Source organism: Patagioenas fasciata, chromosome 6 (genome assembly GCF_037038585.1).
Source record: "Patagioenas fasciata isolate bPatFas1 chromosome 6, bPatFas1.hap1, whole genome shotgun sequence".
Classification (NCBI taxonomy): Eukaryota; Metazoa; Chordata; class Aves; order Columbiformes; family Columbidae; genus Patagioenas; species Patagioenas fasciata.
In genome coordinates this window covers 32,447,901-32,474,115 of record NC_092525.1, presented here as the reverse complement: position 1 = coordinate 32,474,115, position 26,215 = coordinate 32,447,901, and the positions used below count along the sequence as shown (strand labels likewise).

The window sequence follows — 26,215 nt, the reverse complement described above, 5'->3', positions numbered from 1 at the left end:
ATGCTCTCATCAGAAGCATATTCTTCATATAGTTACGAAGAAAATACCAAGTAGTAGAAATATTTTACATTACCACAACATCAGTAACAACTTCACCAGAAACGTAAGCAGATTATAATACTGAAACCCAGACACCCATTCTCTGAAGAGAAATATTTGCATGAAGGGAAGACTTAACGGAAGCAGTTATTACAGCAAAAGCTTTGTCATTGCCAATTTTGCAGAACGTGATGGGAAGAAGGGAAAAAGAAATCATTATTATCCGAATGCAAACACATCCATGAGTTGCATCTAATGTCAGTTAGTTTGATGTCAATTGATATAAGTGGAAAAAAAAAAAAAGCAGTAGACAACAGGCCCCTTCTAGAGAAGCCTACATGCATTTGAAACAAGACCTAGCCTATTTCCTTCACGTTGACAAACTTCAGACATGCATTCCAGTCAAGAAATTTGATTCTATTCACATACATGCCAAGCATTTCAGAGAGCTTTCACTTTCTTACTAGACCTGAATTGGTCTTCTGCAAACCTAATGGTGTTGTGTGCGTAATCTAAGAGCAATCAAATAGACTGCAACACAGACAGCCACTGCTGTAATGTACCAGGAGCAGTAGTCTCCGCTTCCTTGAAAAATACCTTTTCCAAGAACAATGAGAAAACAAGGAAAGCAAAGGAATGGGCATCTTCTCTGAGCCATTTACAATGGAGGCTTTAGAGAGAGAAATCACACAGCAATTAACAGAAAACATCACATTGAGAAAAAAAATTCTCAGAGTAACTTAGCTAAGATTGGAAGTAGATTTGCCCAAGCAAGAAGCTGTTACAAAAGATGGAAAATACTAAGAATACTAAACTTGTGTTCTGCAAGAGACATTTTTTGTTCTCTCTGTCTTTTGACATTTTAGGGGGTACAAAGCAGCATAGGCACATTTTGAAGTTATTCTAATGAAGCAGGAAAGTAAGTCGAGAAACAGTAAAATCTGGGTAAAGCTGACTGAAAACCGTAATTCCAACACCAGTTACCAGAGGTGTGTACCAACAACCACCACATTAATTTCATTCTGTCTACCCAGAGAGTAACAAGTTTAAATGAAGTCGCATGCACACACTGAAGTACTGTGTTGATATGATGCTTACAAGTATCATCAGTCACATCATTTCCTCACCCACACAAAAGGGTAGCCCTGTTCCGACCAAAACTCAGTTACTGTTCTTCCAATGCCTTTACTGTAACAAAGCACAACGGCTTCAGAAAGTACATTTTTAGCACTTTTGGGAAGAGACCAAGGATAATTAGCTGTAGTAAGCTCCATGGAAATTGCAACAAATTGCCAGAGACAGGCAGCAACTACCTACCATTAATGCCTCTTTTGTGGCTATCACAGCTCCCAAACTATCATTCTTCATTCTCCACAAAGGCCCAATTCTTTTTGGAAGAAGCCTCCTACCTTCAAGTTTGGCCACCTGGTGTTTCCTAGTTGCTACTCCAAAACCCTTTTGTAAACAACCAGTTACACCACTTCATCAAACCTCTCTGATACAGCATGACAGAGAAACAACCCACTTAAAACCAAACCAAACTTCGGAGGAATCTTCTTGAGGGACTCAAAGTATACTATTTAGAAAAACACATGTGAAGTAAAAAGGCGGCATACAAAAACTTTCTTTACCTCTGTGACCACTTAACAAGAAAGACTACAAGCAGATGGAGACGGGAGGCTAAAATAAGAATGCCTAAGACAACATGAATTAGAAAGTCACAATCAGATGCCACGACATTTGGTTTGAGGTTCAAAATTAAAAGTGCATCTATGGTAATTTGCAAGCTCCACTTCTCCATGTCCCCCAACATGGAACACTTCTCATTTCAGGAAGACTGAAGCTGGGTCTTTATTCAGACTTCATTACTTTTGTCATAGTGTATGCAAGTTAACACAAGCTGAATAACTGCATGCATAAAAGCATCTAATGAGCCATTTAAGAACACTGCAAATTAAAAAGTAAAAAATAATGAATTACCTTTCATGTATATTTATTCACTAGTTTTCAAACTCAATCACTTCCTATCTATCCTCATCATTATTGAACAGTAAAATGCATTAAAAAAATTCCTCCAGTAATTTGCTCCCTGAAGGATTTTATAGGATACTAAAAATTAACTCATTGTGCCAGTTGATTGGTTTTAACTGTAACAACACAGAATAAAGACAAGCAAAGCCAGTGGATCTCAGATTTCTGCTGGAGCTGCATATGCTTCCACAGTGAACTTCCCGAAGCTACAATTTTGACAAAGCAATATGAAAACTTATTTGGAAGTGTAGTGGCTGCATGAACTGCTACCTCAGTCATACCACTGGCTCAATGGCCAGACACCTTGCTCCTTAGTTTATTATTCTGTCCCAAACTTCCAAAAAAGCAGTCTCCATCCACAGAAGCAGAGACGAAAGAAGAGCGTGGCAACTGGCAGAGGACGACAGCTGGTAAGAAGAGATGGAGTATGTGAAAAGACTCAACAAAGAGAAGAAGTAAAAAGTCAGGGTGCAAGAGAGAATCAAGAGACACTGGAAGGACAAGTAAAGGAAGGAAGTTGGATATACAACTGTATCAAGAAGAGTGAGATTTTGAAGATTTTGCATAGTTCTGTCCAATGCTCTGAAGACAATCAGAAGAAAGAAACAAGTTTGCCATCTGCTCTGAGAAACACTAATGTGCTACTATTCATCAAAACAGGTATACAAAGAAATTAGCATCTACTCAAGATGAGCGATTAAATCATTATATTGTTTGAAACTGGGCTGCATAGCAAAAAAAAAAAAATTAAAAAATTAATGTTCCAGTCAGACATCTGAAGACCAGCATGCAAGCACTAATACAAAAGCAGGTAACTACCAAATGAACCTAGAAAGGCATTTGCTATAAAGTGGATCCATACTGCATAACTATAGGCACAAATTAAGTTTAATAAACACTAACCCTGAACAGCCAACAGCCTAAAAAGTTCCACTTCTAGGATGTCTTTCTTGAGTCCATTCTCAAAATTTACCACTACACTTAACTGTGTCTATTATACTGTTAAAACTGTCAAGTTGCATTTGCAACAACAACAACAACAACAACAACAAAAAGGGTAGTATTAACTAAATGTGACCAAATTACTGACTCTGAAGAAGGAGGGCATCTGCTAGAAAAGCAACATGATAATAGTCAATATCAAAAACATATGCAGACAAACTGAAAAAGTGAGTAGAAGAATAGTATATAAGCTAATGTAGCGCTAGGGAAGGTCTCGCTTTGGTGACATGCAGAGATTACTATACTTCTCTTACGAAACAGTAATGCCTAGATAGCTCCCATAACAATAGCCAAATAATTACAACATTCATGTTTACACACAACTATTTAATTACAGAAAGAAACGGAGGTAAATATTCAACCGACGTGATTTCTTTTTAGTAGTTACATTTACTTTAGAAGATGTGAAAAAAGCTTCATGAAAACAGGTGGAACCCATATAAATATATCCTTATTGTCTCTCCATACAGGTTCCAGGCTGCAGCCAAACTGAAGATATCTCTAAACCTCTCTCAACTGCAACCACTTTTTAATAAGGAAAACTGAGATGTCCCCAAGAATGACACTCATGGCAAAGTTTAAAACTAGTGTGTTCTAGTGAAATCTTGCATCAAAATCATTCTCTTCACAACCCTTACAATATGAAGTGGAATATCAAATAAAAACACTGTTTGGAAGCATATTTTCTGGTCTATGAGCCTTGCCTGCATTGAGTCTGCTCGAATGAAAAGCCAACAAGCACAGTTTACAACCCTCGCAAAGTTACAACAGTTTTAATGGTAATGACTAAGTTAATAGAAACATATATTGGTTGCATAATGTTATAGCTTGAACTTAAGCCTCTGTAAGTCACTAGTTTCAACGAAAAGCCTCTGTCCACATGGTACAGGCCATCTATCTGGCTCAGCTCCAGCTGCTGAGATCAAAAGGGGTTTTTTTAAAAGGTTTTGTTTCTATTTTTTTTAAGCTTTGTTTTTAACAACAGTTTGTTTCGAACTTAATTTTAAACAAACTTTGAGGTCCAATGACACAAGACTCAGGAGTTTTCTTTCAGTTCTTTTCAAGAAAGTGGCAACTGTTCTGATGAGTATGCTACTACTTCCCTAGCAAAATACATTTCTTAAAGAAAACAAACAAAAATACCTGAAAGCACCGTAACAAGCTACCTTCGCTTTTCCCATTTAGTAAAAGGTAAGCTGAGGTGCAAGGAGCTTGTCTAGGATCAAACTTCTGTGTACTAAATATCCTGTTCGACAGTGTCTCTGCTAACGAATTAGTGCTAAGATTTCAACATGCAATTTAAATATATAACTACTGAAAAACATTTCACCAGTAGGTATATACACAAAGTAACTTACCACAAGGCTAATATCAAACGATAGGAGTGAAAAACGAAGTCCACTATCCTCATATTTCTACTGAGTTAATATGAAAACTTTGAGAATCACTAGCTAAAGGCACACACTCCTACACATTAGATATTACTGCATCTGCTGACTTCCTTCTAAATCTACTTTGTTTTAGCATTAACTTAGTATAATGTAAGACCTGGCAGCCACAGGTCCAGTCTGTATTTCTTTTAGCCTTCTGCAGAGAAAGCCTGAAACTGCTTGTCATTCTTAGTGTAATGAGTTACATCGGCAGACAAGAAAAGGCTTTTCCAAAGCACAGCGTGACGGTCTGTGCTTGTTGACACAGAAAACTGACAGTTGCCGTTCTTAATCACAGAATATTCCAGACTTTGTATATCCAAATTTTCCTCACTATATTCCATCTCTGCTTCTCAATTTGCTGTTGATCATACAAAGTCCCACTAGTCTCTGCAATAATCCAAGCAAACTCAGAAATTGCCTACAGGTAAGCAGGTCTCTGGAAATTAGTAAAAATACAGAATATTAGAGGAATTTTAAAATGAAGTATGTTTTAATAAAAAACATTAATAGCAGTGCCAAATGCTGTACTACACTTACTCCATGTCAGACCAAGTAGTTTTCGGGTTGTGAGCCAAACAAGAAACGAAACCAACTACATACAATACGTTGTTAGAAATACACAAACTGCAAAATTACTTGATTTCCCTGTTTTAAGTACAGTATTTTTGGTAACTGAATGTACTAGATTGTAAAAATTGCTTTTTTTGTTTGGTTTGGTTTGTTGTGGTTTTTTTTCCCCTCTATCTCATTTTTGAGGTATTTTTAAACATTTCATTAGAAGGCCAACTAGCTGGTTTGGAAGTTGTGATATTGTAGGAGAATGAATTTAAGCAATCACCTCTTAGTTCTGCTTACATACCTTAAATGTTTGATCCATAATAAATGAGTAAGAATGAAAACCGGACATGAGAGTGGACAACAGCAACATACCTTTTCTTAAAAGTTGCTGAAGTTTTATGGCAAATACATTGTTTACCAGCAGAAGCCTCAAAATTATTTTGAATTAACATATGCTTTTGTCCAGTCTGATGAGGAAAATGTATCATAGACAGACTTGCTTTTACATCTGTAACAAAACATACCTGTCCCAGTCAAAAGTCCAGCACTCTTCTTTCGTGCATAAGCGCGTAAGTGGTTGGACAGGCTAACAGCACTTGTAAACGTCGTATTGCAATGCACACACGTTCTAAGCTTCACAGGCATACCTATCATTCAAAAGAAAACTATAATCCAGTTCTCTCTTCAAAAAATGAAATTCTCAAAGCGTTGTAAAAAGTTTTCTGCAATAAAGATGGTTTAAAATATATTCACTGCATTGACGCAATTGTTTTGTATATCAGAAGGATCCAAGTTAATAGTTATTAATTTTCCATGTAGTGCTTTAAGCCAAACCAAGTTATTTGGAAAAGAACAGAAAGGAGGCAACTTAAGCCCATTAGGCTACTCTGCATTTAATACCTACTATCAAGTTCCTATAGACCGCCACAATATGAAGCTCTAATCCCACAATGCAATCCTGCAATTTGAACAGCACAATTCTGTCGAGAGATTTCAGAGCTTGCAACATTTCCAATAAAAAGAATTTTAGAAGTCTGGTTGACAAAGTCGTAATTAAAAGTGTTTTACCCACATTACTGAAGAGCTCAATACTAAATTAGGCTGCTGTCGAAGGCTCAAAGAAAAAGGTGGTAAAACACACCACTGAACAGCTGTTAGACAAAACATTTTGTTCAGTGCATTTTCTGTTCATTACTTTAGATGCGCAATCGATAATGAAAGTTAATGATTTGAAGATTCTTGCTAAAATCTTTGTGCTAAGTAAATGATCAACAAAGGAACATGCTCTTTATCACAGGAAAACAGTGAAACAATACTGAACTCCTCACTTACCAGACAAAGAAACCATTATAACTTCTCTGCTCAACTTCACCGTAATGTTTCTCCCTTCATTTTACCAAAGATACATTGTTTTGGTCAACTAATATTTCAAGTTCTCTACTAATAAATTCTTAGAAGAATAAATTAAAAAAGCTAAAACTACTAGCTGTAAAGCCTCTGTTTGCAGGAAATAAAGAATCCTATTCTCCAGCAGCCCACAGAAGACATGCTGTTTTTTTCAGGCAAGTTACAGAAGAAAAGCACCTGGCTGGTAAAATCCTTTTTAAAAACTAAAACCAGAATTAGAAATATTTGCCCTTTTAGGAAAAACAGAAGAATTTCAACCTGATGTTAAATATTTTCTTATTAACTCAACTGGCACAGTGCGTTAGTTGTCAAATTCTGTTTCCTCATCCACAGATAATTATAGGGCCTCATTTGTAACTGTTAGTACTATGCAAGCATATGTTTATTTTTACCTGGTTGTTCATCGCAACCAAAATGGTGCTACCTAATATTCAGTGGTAAATATTAAGCAGAAAGCAATACACTGTGTCAGGTGTGACAAGCTATTTCTTTAGAACTGATTTTCAAACCTTTAAGTCTGTCAAAGCACACTTCCCTTATTAAGCAATCTCCTGTTTTAAAGGACAACCACAGACCTCCAGAAGACATTAAATGTAATTCTGTTCCACCTCTACTATGTCATTTTAGAAGTCACCTTTGTTAAGAAATTGCCACACTTCTGCAGTCTCCTAAAAGAACTTCTGAGCACATTGGATTGTTGTTGTTTTTATTTGTTGAAAAGAAGACAAGAATATAGGTGAAAAAGTACTAGGTACTGCCAGTTCTACTAACCTGCACTGGGTAATAAGAAGAAAACCAACAGAACCAAAAAGTCAGGGGTATAAAAACAAGAACCTGCTCCTCCAACTAAATAATCCTGCAGCATTATAAGGTGGTTTCCAAACAAGAAACGGGTAAATGCGAGCTCTACATACACATTAAAAAGGATGTTGTAAGAATTGCCCAAGACTAGAAATAACTTATGTGACAAGTAGGTTAAAAGTAACATTCTAAAACCTTGCTCTATTAGTATACAGAGTATCTAGGAAGTTGATTATAGAACTGTTTCATTAGCACAATCCTCAGCGAGTGGCAATCACTGCCTGTATCGGTCAAGGGCTGTGCATCAGAAACCCGCTGGCTAGAACTGCATTCCAACAAAGCTTGAACCAGCACAGTTCTACGCTCAGGACAGACAGACCCTACGCAAGCATCAGGTTCTCACAGCAGCCGCAATTTTGAAACGAACAAGAATTAATCTATGTTGCAAGAGTATGTTTGCCTAAAAGCATTAGTCGACAGTGATTCACCAATTTGGAATATTATGCATTTATAAGGGTATCAACAGTTCTGTTAGCTTGAGCAAACGCTGCTTTGCACAAACCTCAAAGATTTAAATGAAGTAGTTCCCAAACCAGTTGTTCTAATTCCCAGAAACAGGGTTAACAAGCCCAAACATTTCAGAACTGTTAGTCTATCAAATATGCCTGGACACCAGCTTGTTACTGCAGGATGTGTCTTCTTCCTTACTGAGGCTCATTTTGTGTCTGCTTTGAATTTGTAGGCCCAGTCATATGCAGAACAGAAATTGTGTGCCATGCAAGAACCCCTCAGTGCTGCTGAGGGGTGCTTTCACTTTAGGAAAAACGTGTCAGAAAAAAATTGCTGTGCTACCTCTTGCAGTCAGCGTCCTCTGGAAATGAAACAAGTGAACAGAATCCCAAAGAAAATACTCTGCACTTGCACATGTTCTATGAATTAAAGAATTATTTGGAAATGTTGTCAAGACAGCTAGAAACATCTTCTTACCTGACTGTATAGTCAAGTCCATTTTTTGTGGCTGATACATCAATGGACTGTCTTCATTTAGTGGAAGAACACATTTCTGAACAAACCTCTTTCTTGCAGTTTGATTATGAATCTTTTGAGGAGACATATTAGGATTCCTTTCTTCTCCTAACCTCTTATTTTTCAGGAGTTCTATCAGTGTAAGTGACTGATTTTTTTTCCCATCATGTAGTACTGCTTTTGTTTCATCACATTCATTTAGGAAACTCAGCCCTTCTTCCTCTGATGCAGACACAGATGTATCTTCAGTCTTTAGGCCATTATGGTATGCTTCAAGAGGTATAACATTCTGAGATAAAAAGTCATCATTTGATGCATATTTCTGAGCAACAAACGGTCTGGGAATAATGCGGCGACTGTTCAAAGCCTTTAGGATTTTTTCATACTTCTCTTCATTTTGCATCATCTCATTCAGAACGCAGATCGGAGACTTGTGTGCGTCCCACTTGGTTTTGCCAAGTCTCTTCAGGTGTCCTCGCACATGATTAGACAATCCAATTTTAGTATCAAACCAGCCTCCACAGAGCTGACACGTATGCTCAGAGGAAGTTTCAGATTTCTCAATCGCTACAAAGAAAACAATTTTCATGTTTTTTGACAATTATATGCAGTTAAACACTACAACAGCAAATCACAAGGATAAGAAGAGAGGCTCGGCAACAAGATAAAGCAAGTCTGGTTTAGTGCTCAATAAATCCCTCTGTCCCCTTTAATTCATAAACAAATTTACAAAAAGAAAACAAACCTTACCTTTTCTAACACGTTTAACAGGAGTTCCTGTTCCAGTTCTTTTAAAATGTTGCATTTTGTCACTTGTTGCTATCTGTTCTGGTGAAACAACATGACGAGCTTCATAGCTTAGTCCAGCTCTGTGAAGATGTCCTCTGACGTGATTAGACAATCCGACACCTGTTTCAAAGGTTGCTGGACAGTATGGGCAGGACTTCTTTTCAAGCGACAAATCAGTCCAATGGAAAACTGAATTATGCTTTGGCAATGCGGATCCCACATTTTCTAAATTCTGAGGATCATGCAAATCATGCAGGAAGTTACCACCCTCAGCATCTTCATAATACTCAAAATAAAAGCCATCATTCTGCTCGTAACCAAGTGCCGATTTATCACCAGCTTCATGATCTTCCATTTTACCTTTGAATATGGGGAACAGGTTTACATGCTCCTGATTAATATCACCGTAAGATTCATCCTCCAGAGACTGTGTAGTGTAATCACATAGTTCAACATTATCCCATGAACTTTCATCCTCCGTTTCATAGCTGTCTTTTTTTTCAGCGGAGTTAAGTTTCTGTAAAACAACAACAGTCATTTTATGCAGAAAATCTGGATAACAATCCAAATCATCTCCTCTAACAGAGCCTTTCCTCTTGGATTCTTTAACCATTCTTTTTACAGCTACATGCCTACAATCTTTACAGCCTTCTGCCCTTTTGCAATCAAGATTACTTGGATCCATGACAAAACAATCATTACAGGGGCTACTTGATGAAGAAAATACATGTAAAGAACTGACAGAGTCAACCTCTTCCTTTTTTAAATGAAAAGGATAAGAGTCACCAGATTTTTTAACCATTCTGTAGTTTTCATATTTGTATCTATATAAATAATTACTGCTTGTTTTCACCCTAGCTTTCTGCTTTGCTGCTTGATGAAAATTAGGTTTCTGTTCAAAGCTATTTCTAATTAAAAGGGTCTTGTTTGTAGAATTTAGGTTGCACACACTTACAGATGACTGTGAAACGCTTTTCCGAGCCTTCTGTATCCTGTAGGGTCTCTTGTGAAGTTTTGCGAAGTTACTGGACTGCGAAGTGGAGCCGAATGATCTTTTTACATCCTGTTTTAAAACAGAGTTCTTTGGAAAAGTAGAAGATTGTTTGATCAACTGTTTTGTCCTGCTACTGAAATTCAAAGATTCTTCTATTATGCTGCCTTTTCTTTTTTCTAGTCTAATATGGCTACCAAAGGGCTCAATGCATGATGCTGGATGCAAATATTCCATGTGTTTTTTTAAAATGCTTCTAGCTGAAGTAGTAAATGGGCACATCTTACACATATACGCTGATGACTTTTTTGAGGATCCTAAATATGGATCTTTCAAGGATGCCTTTTTCTGTGTTTTCCTCTGGGACATGTCGCTACCAATAATTGAGCATTTGACTACTGCTCCATGAGCGATTCCTCGATGGCATTCCAGTTCATTTTCAGTCACAGCCATGAAATTGCATTCCTCACAGCAATAGTATCTTTTATCTTTTTCATGGGTCTTTGCGTGCTGCACAAACGTTTTGGGACAATTGGTACCAAATACACACTGTGGGCACTGTAACCGTGCGCTCCTACCCTCATCCTGAAGTTCCTTCAGCTCACGGATTTCTTCCATCAGTTTCTGCCTTCTTTCCTGGTGAATTATCATATGTTTAAGAAGTGAATTACGATCTCGAAATGTCCTTCCACATTCCCTACATGCATAGGGCCTGGGGACATTGAGATGTCGGAAATGACTGTTCCCATCTAAATGGTACATCATATGCCTATGCAGATGCTTCTTCTCCCTAAAATTCACATTGCACTTTGTACAGGGATAAAACGATGGTTCATCAGTACTGAAAGTAGATGGCGGTTCAGAATCATTCTGTTCACATTTATTTTTTAAAGTACTGGGAAAAAAAGTGCTAGTGTGTACAGGAGAAGTATCTTCTGCACAGTTACTAGTGGGACTATAAATGAGTTGCTGGATGGCATCAACAGCTTCCAGCTCTTCATCTGTGGATTCAGGCTTTATTTTACTCAATGAATATTTATGTGGTTCTATTATTTGTAGCTCCTCATTCTGGTCTAAGAAGTCAACATTTAATAGTTTTGATTTACTAGGAATACAACTGGTATCACCAAAACAGTCTTCAGTATAGCGTGTTATTTTACTAACATCCATTTTCCTTTTTCGCTTTTTTTCTAAGCCTACTTTACAGTGGATGGGAGACTTCTCTACTGTTTCTTCATTTGTCATAAGAAACTGTATAAACTCTTTTTGTGGATCCCAGCTGGGATCACATCCCGATCCAAAATCACCTGTACCTGAGGAAACGCCTGTTAATGTATCAACACAATCATCTTTTACTAGTAAATTTTTATCATCCTCACAAACTTCTACTTGTCCTACTAAAGTGCTATCTACGCTATTTCCTACTGATTTCTGTGAATCACAACCAATTGAAGCAGAGGTAGGTAGATTTTTAATGGAATGAGTCAGGTTCTTAGCATGTGCTACATCAGGTAACAAAAATAAAACTTGGTGCTGATTTGATTTCTGTGTTGTACTCTTTGCAGGCAGCTGAAGATCATGAACCACTGTCAGAGCTGAGCAGGAATCTGTGTGATGACCTACAGGCTGTCCAGTGGTTAACGAAACACTGCCTTTATTCATAATGGAAGTCTTAGTTGAGGTGGAGTGTGAAACTGGTCCATTAACAGCCGTTCCTCTAGACAAGATAAAGTTTTCACTAGAAACAGTAGGAGCACCAGTGTGTATAAATAGAGAAGTCTGGCCTCCACTTAAGGCTTTTTCAGATCTGTCCCTTGACAGCTCCTCAGGTAGAGTCAATGTATTGTTCTTCTGAAATGACGTGTCGCTCTCTTGTGGTTTAGGAATGCCACCTTCTTCCTCAGATATGAAATTATCATCACACAGGATTTCTTCTTCTTCTTTAGCACCAATGACTTCAGTATTTATCTCTAAATCATCCATATTGCTGGTCTGTCCATTAAGTACATTTATACTAAAAAAAACCAACAAAAACAAAAAACAAACAATAGAAGAATCAGGCAATCACAGAAATAAATAATGGCAAATTTAACTTACAGTTGTCTTTAAGATCACCCTTCTCCAAACTATGACCTAAAAATATGGTTTGAATTTGTTAAAAATGTATTCTTTATCAAGGATATCCAATACAAGTTTAAAATTAATCAATGAAGCAATTAAAAATACATACTTTTTTCGCTATGCTATATTAATAACATACAGCAAACCAGTCACTGCCCAATATCCCAGTTGAAAAAAGCCTGAACACCTGCAGGCAAACAAGATGGGGGAAATGAGATTGTAAAAAGCTGTGAGAATACATTCTACATGTACATTAACATAAACACAGTTTATCTTTGGTTGTTTTCTAGAAGTAAAGACTACCCAGACATCTGCTACTTATTTCAAGTGTTTGTGGGGGGGGTTTTGGTTGTTTTTTGGTTTTGTTTTTTAAATCGTACTTCCCCTTAGCATCTAGGAAACTAAAATAATCTTTATGTATATCAAAGTATTACTTTTTTCAAAGTGCTTGCATACAACTGACGTGCTGCTGCACAGAAGCCTGCAGAAATGTTTACTTTGGTATTAAAGGAGAAAACACAACTACACTGATTTTGAACATCTGATTACTGATAGAAACATAGAAAAGGATCAAAGTCACTGAAGAAATTAAATATCTTCCCAGCCCCTTCTTACAAAAGGATTCTACTTGTTTTAAAATAAATAAATCAGATTCTGCTTATAACACTATTTTAAATGATAAGCAAATAAAATAGCCTCTTCTCAAAGATGGAAAAACCCCCACAATTTGAAGCAAACATTTCATTAGGATTTACCTACCAGAGGAAATCACCATGTTGAATCCAGGGCATGACAGTAATAGTATCTACTAGTACAGGGAACTACCACATATTAATTCCCTCTGGAAGGCCTTGTGTACATAAATTTGTCTTTTTACAAGTGACTTTCATTCATATACAAAATAATCTACCCAATGTTTACTGAGCACAGAGGAATTACCTACACATGAAAATCAGAGCGTAATAAATAGGAGCGTGAACTTAAGTCTACCCCAGCATTTACCTCTCATATGGGTCCTCAGAACACAGTAAGCATAAGACATTAAAACACCCATCTAGGAGCTGGAAACATCTATCTATATTTTAGAGAAATCATATATTTTACCCTTAAAGAGTATTATTCACTTTGATCTTTTGGGGGATTTGATTCCTGCCTTTGGATACTTAGTTTCAGTCACTAATTAAGATTTTTGAATAGAGCTCAGTTAAAAGGAGTCATTACCTAGACTCTTTGAATTAAGATGTTATAACTCACAACTAATATCCATGGCTCCCTGCAATGGTCCTTCATCAAAATCAAGGAAGACCACGCTTGACATCCTTTTTTCCTAAAGAGATAAAAAAACTGGTTAAATGACACCACTTTCATCTTTATACGTCACACTGTAAAATTACTCCAACATTTCTAATAGTTTTTCAATTCAACATTATGATAGCTATCCACACAATTCAAAGCTAGCTACAGTCTCCTGGAAGTTCTGTTATTGTGCTTGTTTTGTTTCAAAACGGCAGAAGGACAAAGCAAATAGTTTAACCTCCTTTAAATTTGCAAAAAACAAACTAATGTAATATGACGTTTACTAGTTTGAAGATAAAAGTAACTGTAAATATATTTAGAGTAGAAAAACAATGAAAAAAAATTGCAATTTAAAAAGTTTCCTTTGCTACTCAGTCATTGAAATAGCCAATTTGGAAATACAGCAGTGCTCATGCCAGATGCATAATAAATGCTTGAAGTATATGAAATATTGTATTATTTATCTATAACACACTTTTATGCAAATGTTCTACTAGACACCCCAGTTCCTCATCTTCTCCTTTCATAGATTTTGCATTTCTTTGCTGGTTTGAGACGGGTCATTTTCCACCATAATAAAGATTTCCAATAAGATCGCATTCAAAGCTATCACCCTAAAATGGTGATAATGCACCACCCAGCAGGAGTCTTTACATCACGCATACAAGTTAGAAATGGACAGTGCAAACATGCACTATGAATCAGTAATGCAAAAGTCAATAAAAAGAAGTGAAACCTCCAAGGATGCACAACAGCTCCAATAATTTAACAACTTAATAGTGTAAGTTTCATATAGTATCAGGCAGCAGAGACATTCACAAAAATGTTTAGAGAAATTTAGTAAGCCAGTTTTGTTTCCCTCATTTTATTACTGCAGAGGTAGACAAATGCATGCTCAGTCAATTTGAGAGCCTATATTAGCTTTTATCAACAGGAAGCAACGTTGCTAACGAAGTGGTAAATTCAGTGTTAATGAGTGGCTTCACTGTTACCACCTCTGAGGTAAAACCTTCCATGTTCCAAGCTACACCCATCTGTTCTGGTGTGAGGGGTTCAGAGGAAGAACAGACGCTTTCCATTTAAAGCAACTTCATCAGTACCCCCAGAACAGCAGGGAGGTGAACCGAGAATATCCTGCCTGCCTGGAGATTGCAACCCTCATTATCAGAACGGCTTCTGAAAACTTCTCACAGGTTTACATGCTGAACACAAAACCATAGTAACGCTAAATATTAGTGTTAAAGTTAAAAAGGTGGCTAGGACATCATATGATCACCTTTAAACTGAGGCTCTCTTCATGAGAGTTATCATGAGTGATATCTAAATCATTACTCCTTTCCATGTTGTGTATTTGTGGGGATTGTGAACTATTCCATATGGATACTTCTGTCCCTACAGACTTCAGCCTTTGAATCAAGCCTGAAATGCTTTTATCAATAACATTGCTGCTACATTTTAATAATTTTCTGCTAATTATCACATTTTTCCAGCTATCGGGGTGGCACAAATCACTGTTTTATGTGCAGGACAACTAGAAAGTTTGCAGCTTTAACAGCACGGTATTAAAGAAAACATATGCAGCATCTTTTTAAATTATGGTAATTTAAAGTCTTGTGATGACACTGAGCTAAGATGCAAAACTTCATTTACATTACCTACTCCATGTGTAGAAAGTTATGCAATAACAATGACAGGTGTAACTAGACCTAGACACATGCAAGAAAACATTTCACGTAACGCCATCATTTTTGAGGAAATGTTATCACCTCACTCGTATCATTCAGGGAGCTCAACACTCAAACCCTACTGGATCTGAATACTCTTGAAAAAAGAAAAAACAATAACTGTAACAACTAAGATGTAACGAAGGCTATGCAATATTCTTTGCATATTTCTATCACAGTTTTAAAATTATCTTCTCTATACCATATCAGAAATACACAAATTACTAATTCTGTCAAAATATATTGCGATTAATCCTTACTTATTGTATTTGAAAAATTAAACACTGAGATCATACTTTAAATTTGCTGCAAATCATATCCTGTTATATCCTCTACCCAGGCAAGCACTATACAGTTAAGGCAGCTTTTATTTAAGCACAAAGTGCAATATACCTAGGAGACAGGTAAGTGTGAAAATGGGAATGCTCAGAAAGTCTATACAAGTGTACACAATCCCAGGCTCAGATCTTTGTAACATGCTTTATCTAACAGGCTAGGCCAAATTCAATTCAATTATTTCAGTTAGGCCTAGACTGACTGTAGTGCAGTTAACAGTGTTATTTCTGGTTTACACACTACACTATTTACTACGTAGGAATTATTTCATATTCAGAAATAGAAAACAACCAATTATTTAGCCAACTAAGCTACATTCCATGTCTATTTAATTAAGTACTTTAAAATCTACATATTTTTAATGTTGTTTTCGTTCATAAAGTATCAGTTTTTAAAATCATAATGAGCTCTGCAGATATGACTGCCTGTGGCCAGATAGTCTAAGCATTGAAAAAGTGTAAGGTCAGAACTATCTTCAAGCTGACAGATCATCATTTAAATGCCTTAAGCTAATCTTATTGTCTAAAAAATCTTGAACATCAGTATTTTTGCAAACTATCAGCACTTGCTATAACACCCTCACTACACTACGTCTTGAGGTTACTACAGAAGAAATGAGGTGATAATTGCATATTAACATAATTATTCAGTAATCCCTCTGAGCAAGCTTCCTAGGTCACTCAGTAATTCAAGTTAGATGCAACCTTCCTGTCATCAGATCTATGCTGTCCACTTTCTGTTCATTAATAATTCTTATTTTCTAGGAATGTACTTAATTCCATTGTTCGATGTACATTAATTGTATTTATTACCAGTACGTTCTTATTTCATAATGACAACCTTAGCTACGTAATAGTCACACACCAAATTAAGGGTATTGCCTCCATGCAATACCAGTTCATTAAAACTTACACTCCAGTGCTCTGTGTACTATGCTACTGCCTTCTAGTAGTTGTAGTTAGAGATTTGTCAGTTTCTGTAACAAAGCCCACTTCATTTTACAAGAATTTATAATAGATTTGAAAGCCCACTGGAGCTGAAAAATTAAGATGGAAGAATTTGGTTGAGTTTGTGAAAAGCATTAAGTGCTTTTCTGTGCTTTGATAGCAAGTTTCTCATTACATTCCTAAATATAAGCCAATGAACTAAAAGTCCAGAGCAACTATTAAGTGGCACAAAACCTTAGAAGCCATCTCTTGAATGGACCGAATTTACTCAGTCTAGTTAAAGTAAATGAAGAAATAGAAGGTCTTTCAGCAGTGCTGTAATGAAGGAAAAAATGTACTTGTCCTGTGCTCTGTAAGTCCTTGTAAGTTAAGTTCTTTAAGTAGATTTGTGAATAACCAGGACACTGAAGGGATTACTCAAATACTCAAGAGATAGGAAAGTTTCAGGTTTCCACTGTTCCCATTTAGATTCTTCATTAAGACTTCGTTATGTAAACAGAAAACCAACGAAACCTATCATTCTGTCCACAAGCATTGCTGTAATAAAGCTTTCTCAAGTGACAGATACTAAAGATGATGGAACCAAAGTCACAGATTTTTAGGCAGCAAACAGCAGACCTGAGAAAGCTTAAGTACATCACAGTACAGGACTAAAGAGGTGTCTCCTTCCGTTTTGCTCCATTACGTGGCCTATTTCTTCAACTCAATCACGGTAAACATCAAGCATGTAGCTTCCATCAAAAGTAAAATGTTTAAGAACCTTTGGAAAACAAAGGTTTGTGTAGAGTAACAGAGGAACCAGTAGTGTATTAGCACAAACCAGACACATCTTGAGAAAAAAACCCAACAAAACAAACAAACTAAAAACCCAAGTTATTTAGAGGATAGCTGGACGATATTCTTGCCTGTTTCATACAGAGTACTGCACACAGTTCACTCCTCCGGAGTTTTGGGTGTTACTTAGCAATATGAATACCCAACCTCAATAAAATCATGATACTTTGACGGGCAGAAGAATACCTATTACTCGTTTTCCACTTAATCTCTTCTTAGGAGGTATCCAGATCCACGCACCCTTCAGACAGAAACAGAACCACAAAGCCTGATAACCAGAGTATGAATCGGTGATTCCCCTGGTCTTCCTCCAGCTCCTGTGTTTGCACAATAAATTCTCGAAAATACATTCCCTTCTGCACAGCAGAGACACTTTGTAGGCTGCCTTACTTAGCTTTGAAACCTATAAATGCGCTCAGACATTTCCAGATTTTTTCTGAACTTCTGTAGTGAAGAGGCTGCTTGTTCAATACGCACACCACCATGAATACTGCCCTCCCACAACCTACTTTACATACAACTACATGGTTGCTAATATAACTACAGTCCGAGGAGTTCCACTGAAAACTAGTTATCTTTAATTCAGATCCATAGCTGATCACATGAAAACACAAACATTAGAGAACTCTCACAGATAGATAACAAGTCTCTCGTATTAAAAAATAATTTTAAAGCAGTAAGAAAAATTATTGATACAACATTAAGAGGTTGTATTATGCCTAAATAAAGAAATACAAAGTTACTGCCACCCACAATATGACCTGTTGTTATACTGTTGACAGATTCATTGAGTTGACTTATCTCCATGGAAAAAAGCTGAACAAAGAGAAACTTTGAACTACGAGTCATCACAAAAGCAGCTTACCTTTTCAGGAAAATTACACTCAGAAACACCAAACCTGAAGCACACTTCTTTGGAAAGTTTATTTACTTGAAACTTTTTCCTATTGAAACAATTTCTTCAAAAGCTGTGTGTCAGGTAGCAAGGAAAAAAAACGTTTCCTTAAAAACGTCAACATTTCAGAAACTTGATTTCTGGTCTAAAATGTTTAAGAGTGATATTTTAACATCTCATGTGTAAAAGGAAACGGTACACAACTGAAGAATGACTGTCTCACAATTCAGAAATCATAGCGGAGAATACCATTACTGCCACCAACCATTCTTAACCTTATTCCTCTAACATTGATTTGCTTGGGAAAATAAACCAGTTCGTCACAATAGGGTGCATCATGCTAAAATTCAACACAGAAATCAATAAAATAAATGACGATACAATCTAAGTGTCACAAGAATCAGACGCATGACTTAAAAAAAATACTCTTCCAGTTCTAAGTGCTAATCGAGCAGTTTAAGATGGTTTCATTGGTAGAGACTTTTCAAACTGAATTAGGTATTTTTAAAAGATGCTTAGCCAGTACAAAAAACCAAGACTTTCAATCTGGTAACTTAAGAACTGTCACATATTGTCCGGCAACTCCCCACAGGCTTCCGTAACTTCCCTCAGCACTCCACAGTAGAGGACAGCCAAGTACATCAGTCTCCATGCTCCTGCAGCTCTCTCTAGTAGTATGATCTAGTTTGAATTGCATTGCCATTGGTTCCTACTAAAGACAAGAATTACAATCAAATATTGAATTTTCCTATATGCAGACACACATGGTAATGACTAGCAGCATTACAGTAAGAGACATACTAAGTTTGAAAAAGAAAGACTTAATTCCCTGTGATAATACACACTATTTCTCTCCAAAACTGTTCTCTTACATACTTTTACAAGCATAGATAAATTGTTTTCCTTTATGCCAATATCACAGGCTCACACCTAAATAAATCAACTGTTTGAGAAAACACTTATCTATTTCATCACCATCATCTGTGTTTTTCAGTCAAACGTATTCTTGAGCCTCAAGTATAGTTCCAAAAACTGTTTTTATCTACACATAAGAAAATGGATTATTTTAGTAACCACCAGCATTACAAAACAAGAACATTTTTGCTCATTACGGTCTATAAATAAAAGCCCTGCTCCCATCCTTGTTGTGAGACAAAATTTTTATCAGGCTACCAAAAATTAAGGGCTGTCAGCAGTACGAAGTCTAGTTGGTGGCCAGTAACTTGCACTGTATCCTGGGGTCAGCTCTGAGTCCAACACTGTTCAACATCTTCATTAATGACCTGGATGATGGGGCAGATGGTACCATCTGCAAGTCTGCTGATGATATAAGACGGAGTGGAGTAGCTGATACACCAGTGGGTTGTGCTGCCATTCAGATGCACCTCAGCAGGCTGAAGGAATGGGCTGACAGAAACCTCATGATACTATAATTTGATGCCCTGGGCCTGCCTTTCTATCTCTCTTCCAGTGTTCCTGTTCCAGAGTCCTCTTGCTAAATAAAATAATATCATTACTCATTAGGTAAAGTAACATTATCTCACTCAAATTTATAAGCATGCATTTACCAAGTCTCACACATTTTCTACTAGTATTTCTACAATTCAGGACTTTCCACAGGATGAGCCCCCCTCCTTCTATGCAACCAATTACTTAGATGCCTTCTCACTATGTCACACCTCAGAGGGGCCTAAGGATGCTGGATTCTCAGTGGTGGCTTTTCAGGCAATACAATAAAAACATTTCTTCCCCATAGAACCCCCTCCCACCAGCAATGCTGCTGTAACTCCAGCCACAGCGAGTGAGACATTTCACAGTGAGCACGTGTTTAGCGGAGTACTTGCATTCTTCCAGGCTCTAGTCTCACCCCTACAGTCCTTACATGGGGGATGATACTAAAATGAAAGATCTGCTGTCACTGCAGAAGGTTCTGGCTTGCAGAGCAGAGGAAGCAGTCTCAATATGGAGCCATGTGCTGTCAAATTACTGCCCTATACATTCGAATTATGCTTTTCTTTGCAGTAAAGCCAATTTAAATAACTCTTGCCTCCTTCTACTTTCCTACATTCCTTCTGTCATACTGCATCAGCAATTTCATTACCCTGTTTAAAAGGCCGGGACCCACACACTGCTGAACTGGCACAACCAAGAGGCAACAATTCTGAGTAAAGGCACAAACCTTTACCAGCTTTGTTGACAGAAAAATCTACTAGGGAATCTTTTCCTAAAATTTATATCAATAAATTAAAAAGTGAAAATATAGAGAAGATTTCAGAAGGCAAAAAAGCAGCTTTGGCAAGTCCTCTAACTGCAAAAGACAACATTATGAAGAACACTACCATGAAGCAAATTTTATATTCTAAAATTACTTGAAATACCTTACTCGATCTAAGTAAACTGCTAGAAGTAAATGCTAAAATAATTCAACTAGGGAACATAAACTACATCTTCTGAGAATACTACTAACATTAGAAATACTCTTAAATTACGTATCAGATACGATAGCTAGATTTTCCATAGACATATACAAATGCAAATCCTTCCAGTAGGTTAAATAAAAAGTATTTTCATTTATAAAACACATCAGTAATTTTTAGAATTTTTAAAACAAATCTACTCCCCCTTAACCTATGTTTTGCAGAATCAAAGTCACTTTATCTGCTCAAAACTAAGTCCTTTTGAAGCCAGGTACTGCCACCAAGTGGTGGTGAAATTCTGTATGCAAATTTAATTATTCCACATGAATGGAACATACAAAACTGAAAACGTTCCCCCAGCTGCCAAATATGAGAAATAGTGTACTAACACAAAGACATTTAAAATTAATCAAAATAGAATCTACAGAGTTTTCATATCCAAATCTAAAACTGACTTTCCATTTAAAACAGTTTTTTTCCTACAATTTGTTCTTTTTGTTCAGACACCTTTTGTGAATAGTTGTGTAAATAGCCCTTTCTTCCAATACAAATCCAATATATATCAACAAACTGTTTTTAATTTCCGTAGCTCTGCACAAATCCCCAATGATTACAACTACATGGCCACAGAAATCTTATTTTCACCGTAATCCCAAATTCCAGAGAAAGATGAATTCAGTAACCAAAACAAAAGACCTCTTCAGTTATAAACATCCAGCTTGTTACTTGGATAAACAACTAAATGTAGTTCTGTTAGCACGTAAAGACCACAGCCAGACTGAGAAGGATTTTTAGAAGTCAGGTATATTTGACTATTTTTACAGGATATTTCTCAAGTTCATTATATTGTTAAGTACTTGCATAAACTAGTCGTGAACTGTCAGTCCTATAGATCACAGATGAAAACTCACATGACAACACGATGCTGCATAATGGATTTACAGTACAACTTTCTCAAAAGTAACATTAAAAACATTTTAACCCAAATTTATTGAGACAGATCTTTGAACATGACACACCTCTCAACTTTGGAAAAATTCTGACCTTATATCCTACTATACTAAATAAAAGTTGTAATTCTTTTTATTCAGCATGACCTGAAACACATCTAGTCATTTCTCATGCTTTTTGCTTTCTTTTGGTGATAAGTATTTGCTGTACATATTTTAACAGTATCACGAATTTTAAGATTGTCTTTCCTGCTAATGTAGAGACTAAACTCTGAAAGCACGCTAGCTTTCCCAGTTATAAAAAGATTACCTGAAACGAACATTCTGCTTTTACTCATTGAATTCAAAACCTTAATGTAATGAATTACATTAGTGATATTAACTCATCTTTACCAGCAAACTGCTTCTCATCATCCTGTATGTTCTTTCAGTGATCGAGGGTTAAAAAGCTACTAAGATTGTACGGAACAGTGCCAGGTAGGTCAAAAAAAAAAAAATATCTTGTTCCTTTTGAGATTAAGTAGAAAAAATTCTGTCAACTTGGAGAAGTTATCCTTACTGATGAACAGATAGAATAAGAGTTTTTAAAAGACTCAAAGCTATATAACTCTTCACATGACCCAATGAACAGACAAGACTCATATCATAATTTCAAGCGACAAGAAAAGACAAGGTCGCTCCCCTTAAAATCTGACCTCGCTCTGCACACTGTTACAGGGAAATTCAGCACAAGCATCTACTTTCTGTAGTGTTTCCTGTACACAGAAGCGTGACCCATTGAGTCTCAATAACACACTGAGACCAAGATTATTTTTTCCTAACTTTCCCCCATATTTAAAACAAAATATGTCCTCCTACGAAGCTCAGAAGATACAGTCTGGAAGTCGGAGAATATAAGAACAAAGACTATGGTTATCATAACTAAGTACATTCACTATTTGTAAATAGTATCTTACACGTCTGTGTTTTTAGCTGGCAAGATTTTTTTGTTTTAATTTCCAAAAGTCAGGATTTTAAATCTTTCAAATTTGCACAAGAAAAGTGAATTACTCGAAATTAGAAGTACAAAAACCTCAAATCCTTTACTTAAAGAAAACATACATGGAAACCACATCATCAGAGTCACTACGAAATGCATTTTGGTCAAGAGTACAAGAAAAAAATTTAAGCAAATCATTAAGTCGCATTTTCAGCTATTCCTTTACATGACAGAAGCTTACACAAAAGGACAAGTCTGTACAGAGCTGTGGGAGTTTATTGCTTAGAAGCCTACAAGATGCTGCAGCCACTACACTCATGAGTGGAGACAGAAGGCAGAGGCAGTTGGGAAATGCAGGTTGTTCTTTAGAATTAAGTCTTTTAGTCATCCTTGCTGGCGTTCTCTGAACCTTCTGCAGCTCTACCATGTCATTTTCGGTCACAGGACTAGACTAGTACTCCAGAAGCAATACACATTGCAATGCAATGCATCTATGGTACACCACAAATTTGTATAACCGGATCTGGTTTTTGTTTTGTTCTGGTTTTTGTTTTGTTCCCTGATAATGTGTAATATTTTCATTGATTTATTGACTATTCAGATGTCATTTTCCCAGAACTGTCAGAACCTCAAGATCTCCTCCAAGCATCAACAATACTGATCAAAGATCATTACACTGCTTCCATGTATTCTTTCACACATTTTTCTGTCCTTTTGTTATGTATGCAAGAGTACAGTCTTTTTCCTCAGAGACCAACTCTTTCCTATTATACACAGCTAACCGTCACTGAGATGAAAGGTCTTTGGACTTCCATCCAGAAGATTTCATGCTTAAAGAACACACTCATACAAGACTTCTCAACTAATTTTCTGTATTTAAACCAGCAATGAGATAACACAAATTAAGAAGAGACAGAACATAAGCTGAAAGCATTAGAAGGCACAGGGAAAAATCTAAATCTTTTTGTGAATTCAAGTCCCCTGCCTAGCCCCACTTATTGTTTTACACTCATCCTCAAATAAAGTATTTCTTTTTGCAGAGTAATATTTATTCCTTTTCTTAAAGCAGCACATTCCAGAAACCTGCAAAGTCTGGCTAATGCCGTAAACATCCTCTGTACATAAGTATATGCATACTACAGCAGTATAGCTTACTTCTAATTGTTCATAGCTCAGAAGACAATTCATAATCTAAGTTCTGAATCAGTTATACATTATACAAAGGAACAACACTGAACAGAAGAGTTATTTTCAATTCCCACAAACTGTTCTGTTATAATCAGTATTTTAAAGTTGACAGCAGTTGCTCTAAAAAGTCTTAGCAGAACAGAAGACAGAAACAAAGCAGGTCATGTCTATTTTTAGATGTACATACTACATTAAAAAAGTTACATGAAGTCTACATATTAATCAGAGATTAGAAATTAAGAACAAGCTGACTTGAGCAAACGGGATCTCCCTCTTGTCTCTTCAAAACATCAAGTCACCATAAGCAGCTGTATTCTGAGACAGTATATTAGTGAAAGAGCAAGCAGGGAACTTGAGAAGCCAGTTGTCGTTTGTTACGGAAGCCTGTGTACAGGAGTCCACCATGTCCTGTCTCCACAGCACAGAACTTAACAGAACTTTGGGGCCTTACCTAAAGATATGCTTGAAAGACTCAAGCTAAAATGGATTAAAGCAAATCACTCTTTGTTAAGTGTTTCACATACTTTAATGAAGAAGAGATTAATTTTAAAGGTCAAAGTATTCCTGAAGTGGAACATAAGGAACATGAAGAGAAACAAAATCTGGGCTTAGCTAAATTATTTTTGTAAAAATAAGAGCTGGGGGAAGTGGGGGAGAAATGCCCAAGTTACACAAAACTTTTTCTAGATGGACACTTTGCAAGTGCAAATGGACACTTAAATCCTACAGCTCATGAGTACCAGCAGTACATCTTCATACACTTTGTCTTTCAAATAGTGCTCAAAAAACCCAAACCAAACCAAAACCAGAAACCAACAAAATTTCAGTATTAAAAATTCAAAATGCTATTCTGGTAGCTGGTCAAATTTCCAGCATAGTTATCTATTAATAGAAAAACTGCAAGTTTAACATGCTGCTTCGACAATGCAAAGTACACTTTCAGTATTTTGAAACCAGATGGATAATATGCAGAGGATGAAACTAATTTCAAGTACTCATAACTTTGGCTCACAACAGCTAGCAGAATGCCTTGATAGCTTTTTGACTATATTAGTTGCTCCAAGAAAAGCATAATTATCATAATAATCCTAAATATTAGGGCGCGTGTGTGTTTTGTTCCTACTTTGGTATGGACATAGTGTTACTTCTATGATAACTTACAGTAATCAGGATACAAATTTCAATACAATTTTCACTAACCACGTTTTCCTGAGTGTTTGGTAGTATGTGCTAATGAATTCATAGAATTTGAAAGAAAAACACCCCTGTCAACTTCTACTCACCTTTGTTTGTTTGATTTGCATTAAGCTGCAATATCCACTTCCACACTAAAACAAACCTGCAAAATAAAACAAAAACTTACTGTACAGCTGTCATTGTTTTCTGCTTGTGTTCTAGACCATCAGACAAGACAGGCAACGTACAGAGCTAAGGAATCAACAGCTACAAATGTATTCTATCAGTTTTGTCTCAGGGTAGAAATACCAAAATTCCAGTGGTCTTCTGTCAAATACACAAGTAATTTTCAAATAACACAGATGTTGGTACTTTAACTAAAAAACCTATAAGAAATCACACCAAATATAAACACGCTATTAAACTAATTGGGCAGAACATGGGGAAAAAGGTTGCACGGCAAGAAAAGCTCTGCTGCATTTTCTGCTAGTGCCTTCCAAGTCACCTATCTTAAGTTCCCTGAATGGGGAACAATGCACAGAAAGGAAATGGTTACAAACTAAAGGGATCTTTGAATCTTTTTAGCAAAAACAATCAACATATCTGAGATATGCTGGTGAAGTGTTGGATGATTTTAAACCTGGGCCTCACTAATTACTCGCCCTTCCAAGGACAAAGTTGTGATTATTACTTTAAGTCTAGCTGGCTCATTTTAAAATCATAGCTTACTTTGCCTTCATGAAGGCTGACTAATGTCAGATTAAATGCTTTAATTTCAGTTTTGCTCATGGATCTTTAACAGAACTATACAAGGCAATTTTTCACCTCCTAGACTATATACGCTTTGGAAGAGACTCTGAAAGTCATGAAAGCTGCACAAAATCAAGAATGGATTTGGATATAGCATCTCTACAGAAATGAGTCTACTTCTAACGAAGACACAATACCATACAGCTTTGCAGAGAGGGTTATTTGTATCTAGACTAAACTAATGCATCCATCACCAAAACTAACTCTGAGAGACTTATCCTCACATACTGCCTAAGATTCCTTCCCACCATTTGTTCACACACGCAGCTTTCCGATTCTGAGTTCCCCAGTCAGTTTGTGTCTCAAAGACACCTGCCTAAATTACAACGAGTAAGGAAAGACAGGCCTTTCAAAAAAGTCTTGCTGGGCAATATAAAGCAACAGAAGACAAGTCTCCAAGCTCCTTTCCCTAGCCCCAGGATAATTTCCTAATTATCACATTGAACTGTAGCCTTGATGCCTTAA

At 36.6% G+C, this 26,215-nt stretch overlaps 1 protein-coding gene across 14 annotated transcripts in view; it reads right to left on the bottom strand.

The window, feature by feature from the left end:
* The window catches only part of ZNF644 (zinc finger protein 644), a 49,965-nt gene that overhangs the window by 3,876 nt on the left and 19,874 nt on the right, over positions 1 to 26,215 (bottom strand). For 3 of the 14 annotated variants that reach the window (XM_071810446.1, XM_065841865.2, XM_071810447.1), the window contains exons 2-5: positions 25,048 to 25,103; positions 13,453 to 13,525; positions 9,048 to 12,091; positions 8,259 to 8,864 (exon numbers count right to left, since the gene is read on the bottom strand). In XM_071810446.1, coding sequence (XP_071666547.1) covers positions 8,259 to 8,864; positions 9,048 to 12,060 — 3,619 coding nt within the window. In that variant the 5' untranslated portion in view covers positions 12,061 to 12,091; positions 13,453 to 13,525; positions 25,048 to 25,103. Of the gene's footprint in view, positions 1 to 5,587; positions 5,711 to 8,258; positions 8,865 to 9,047; positions 12,092 to 12,307; positions 12,386 to 13,419; positions 13,526 to 25,047; positions 25,104 to 26,215 lie in introns of all 14 variants that reach the window. The other 11 variants (XM_065841871.2, XM_071810450.1, XM_071810451.1 and 8 more) reach the window with 7 other exon arrangements.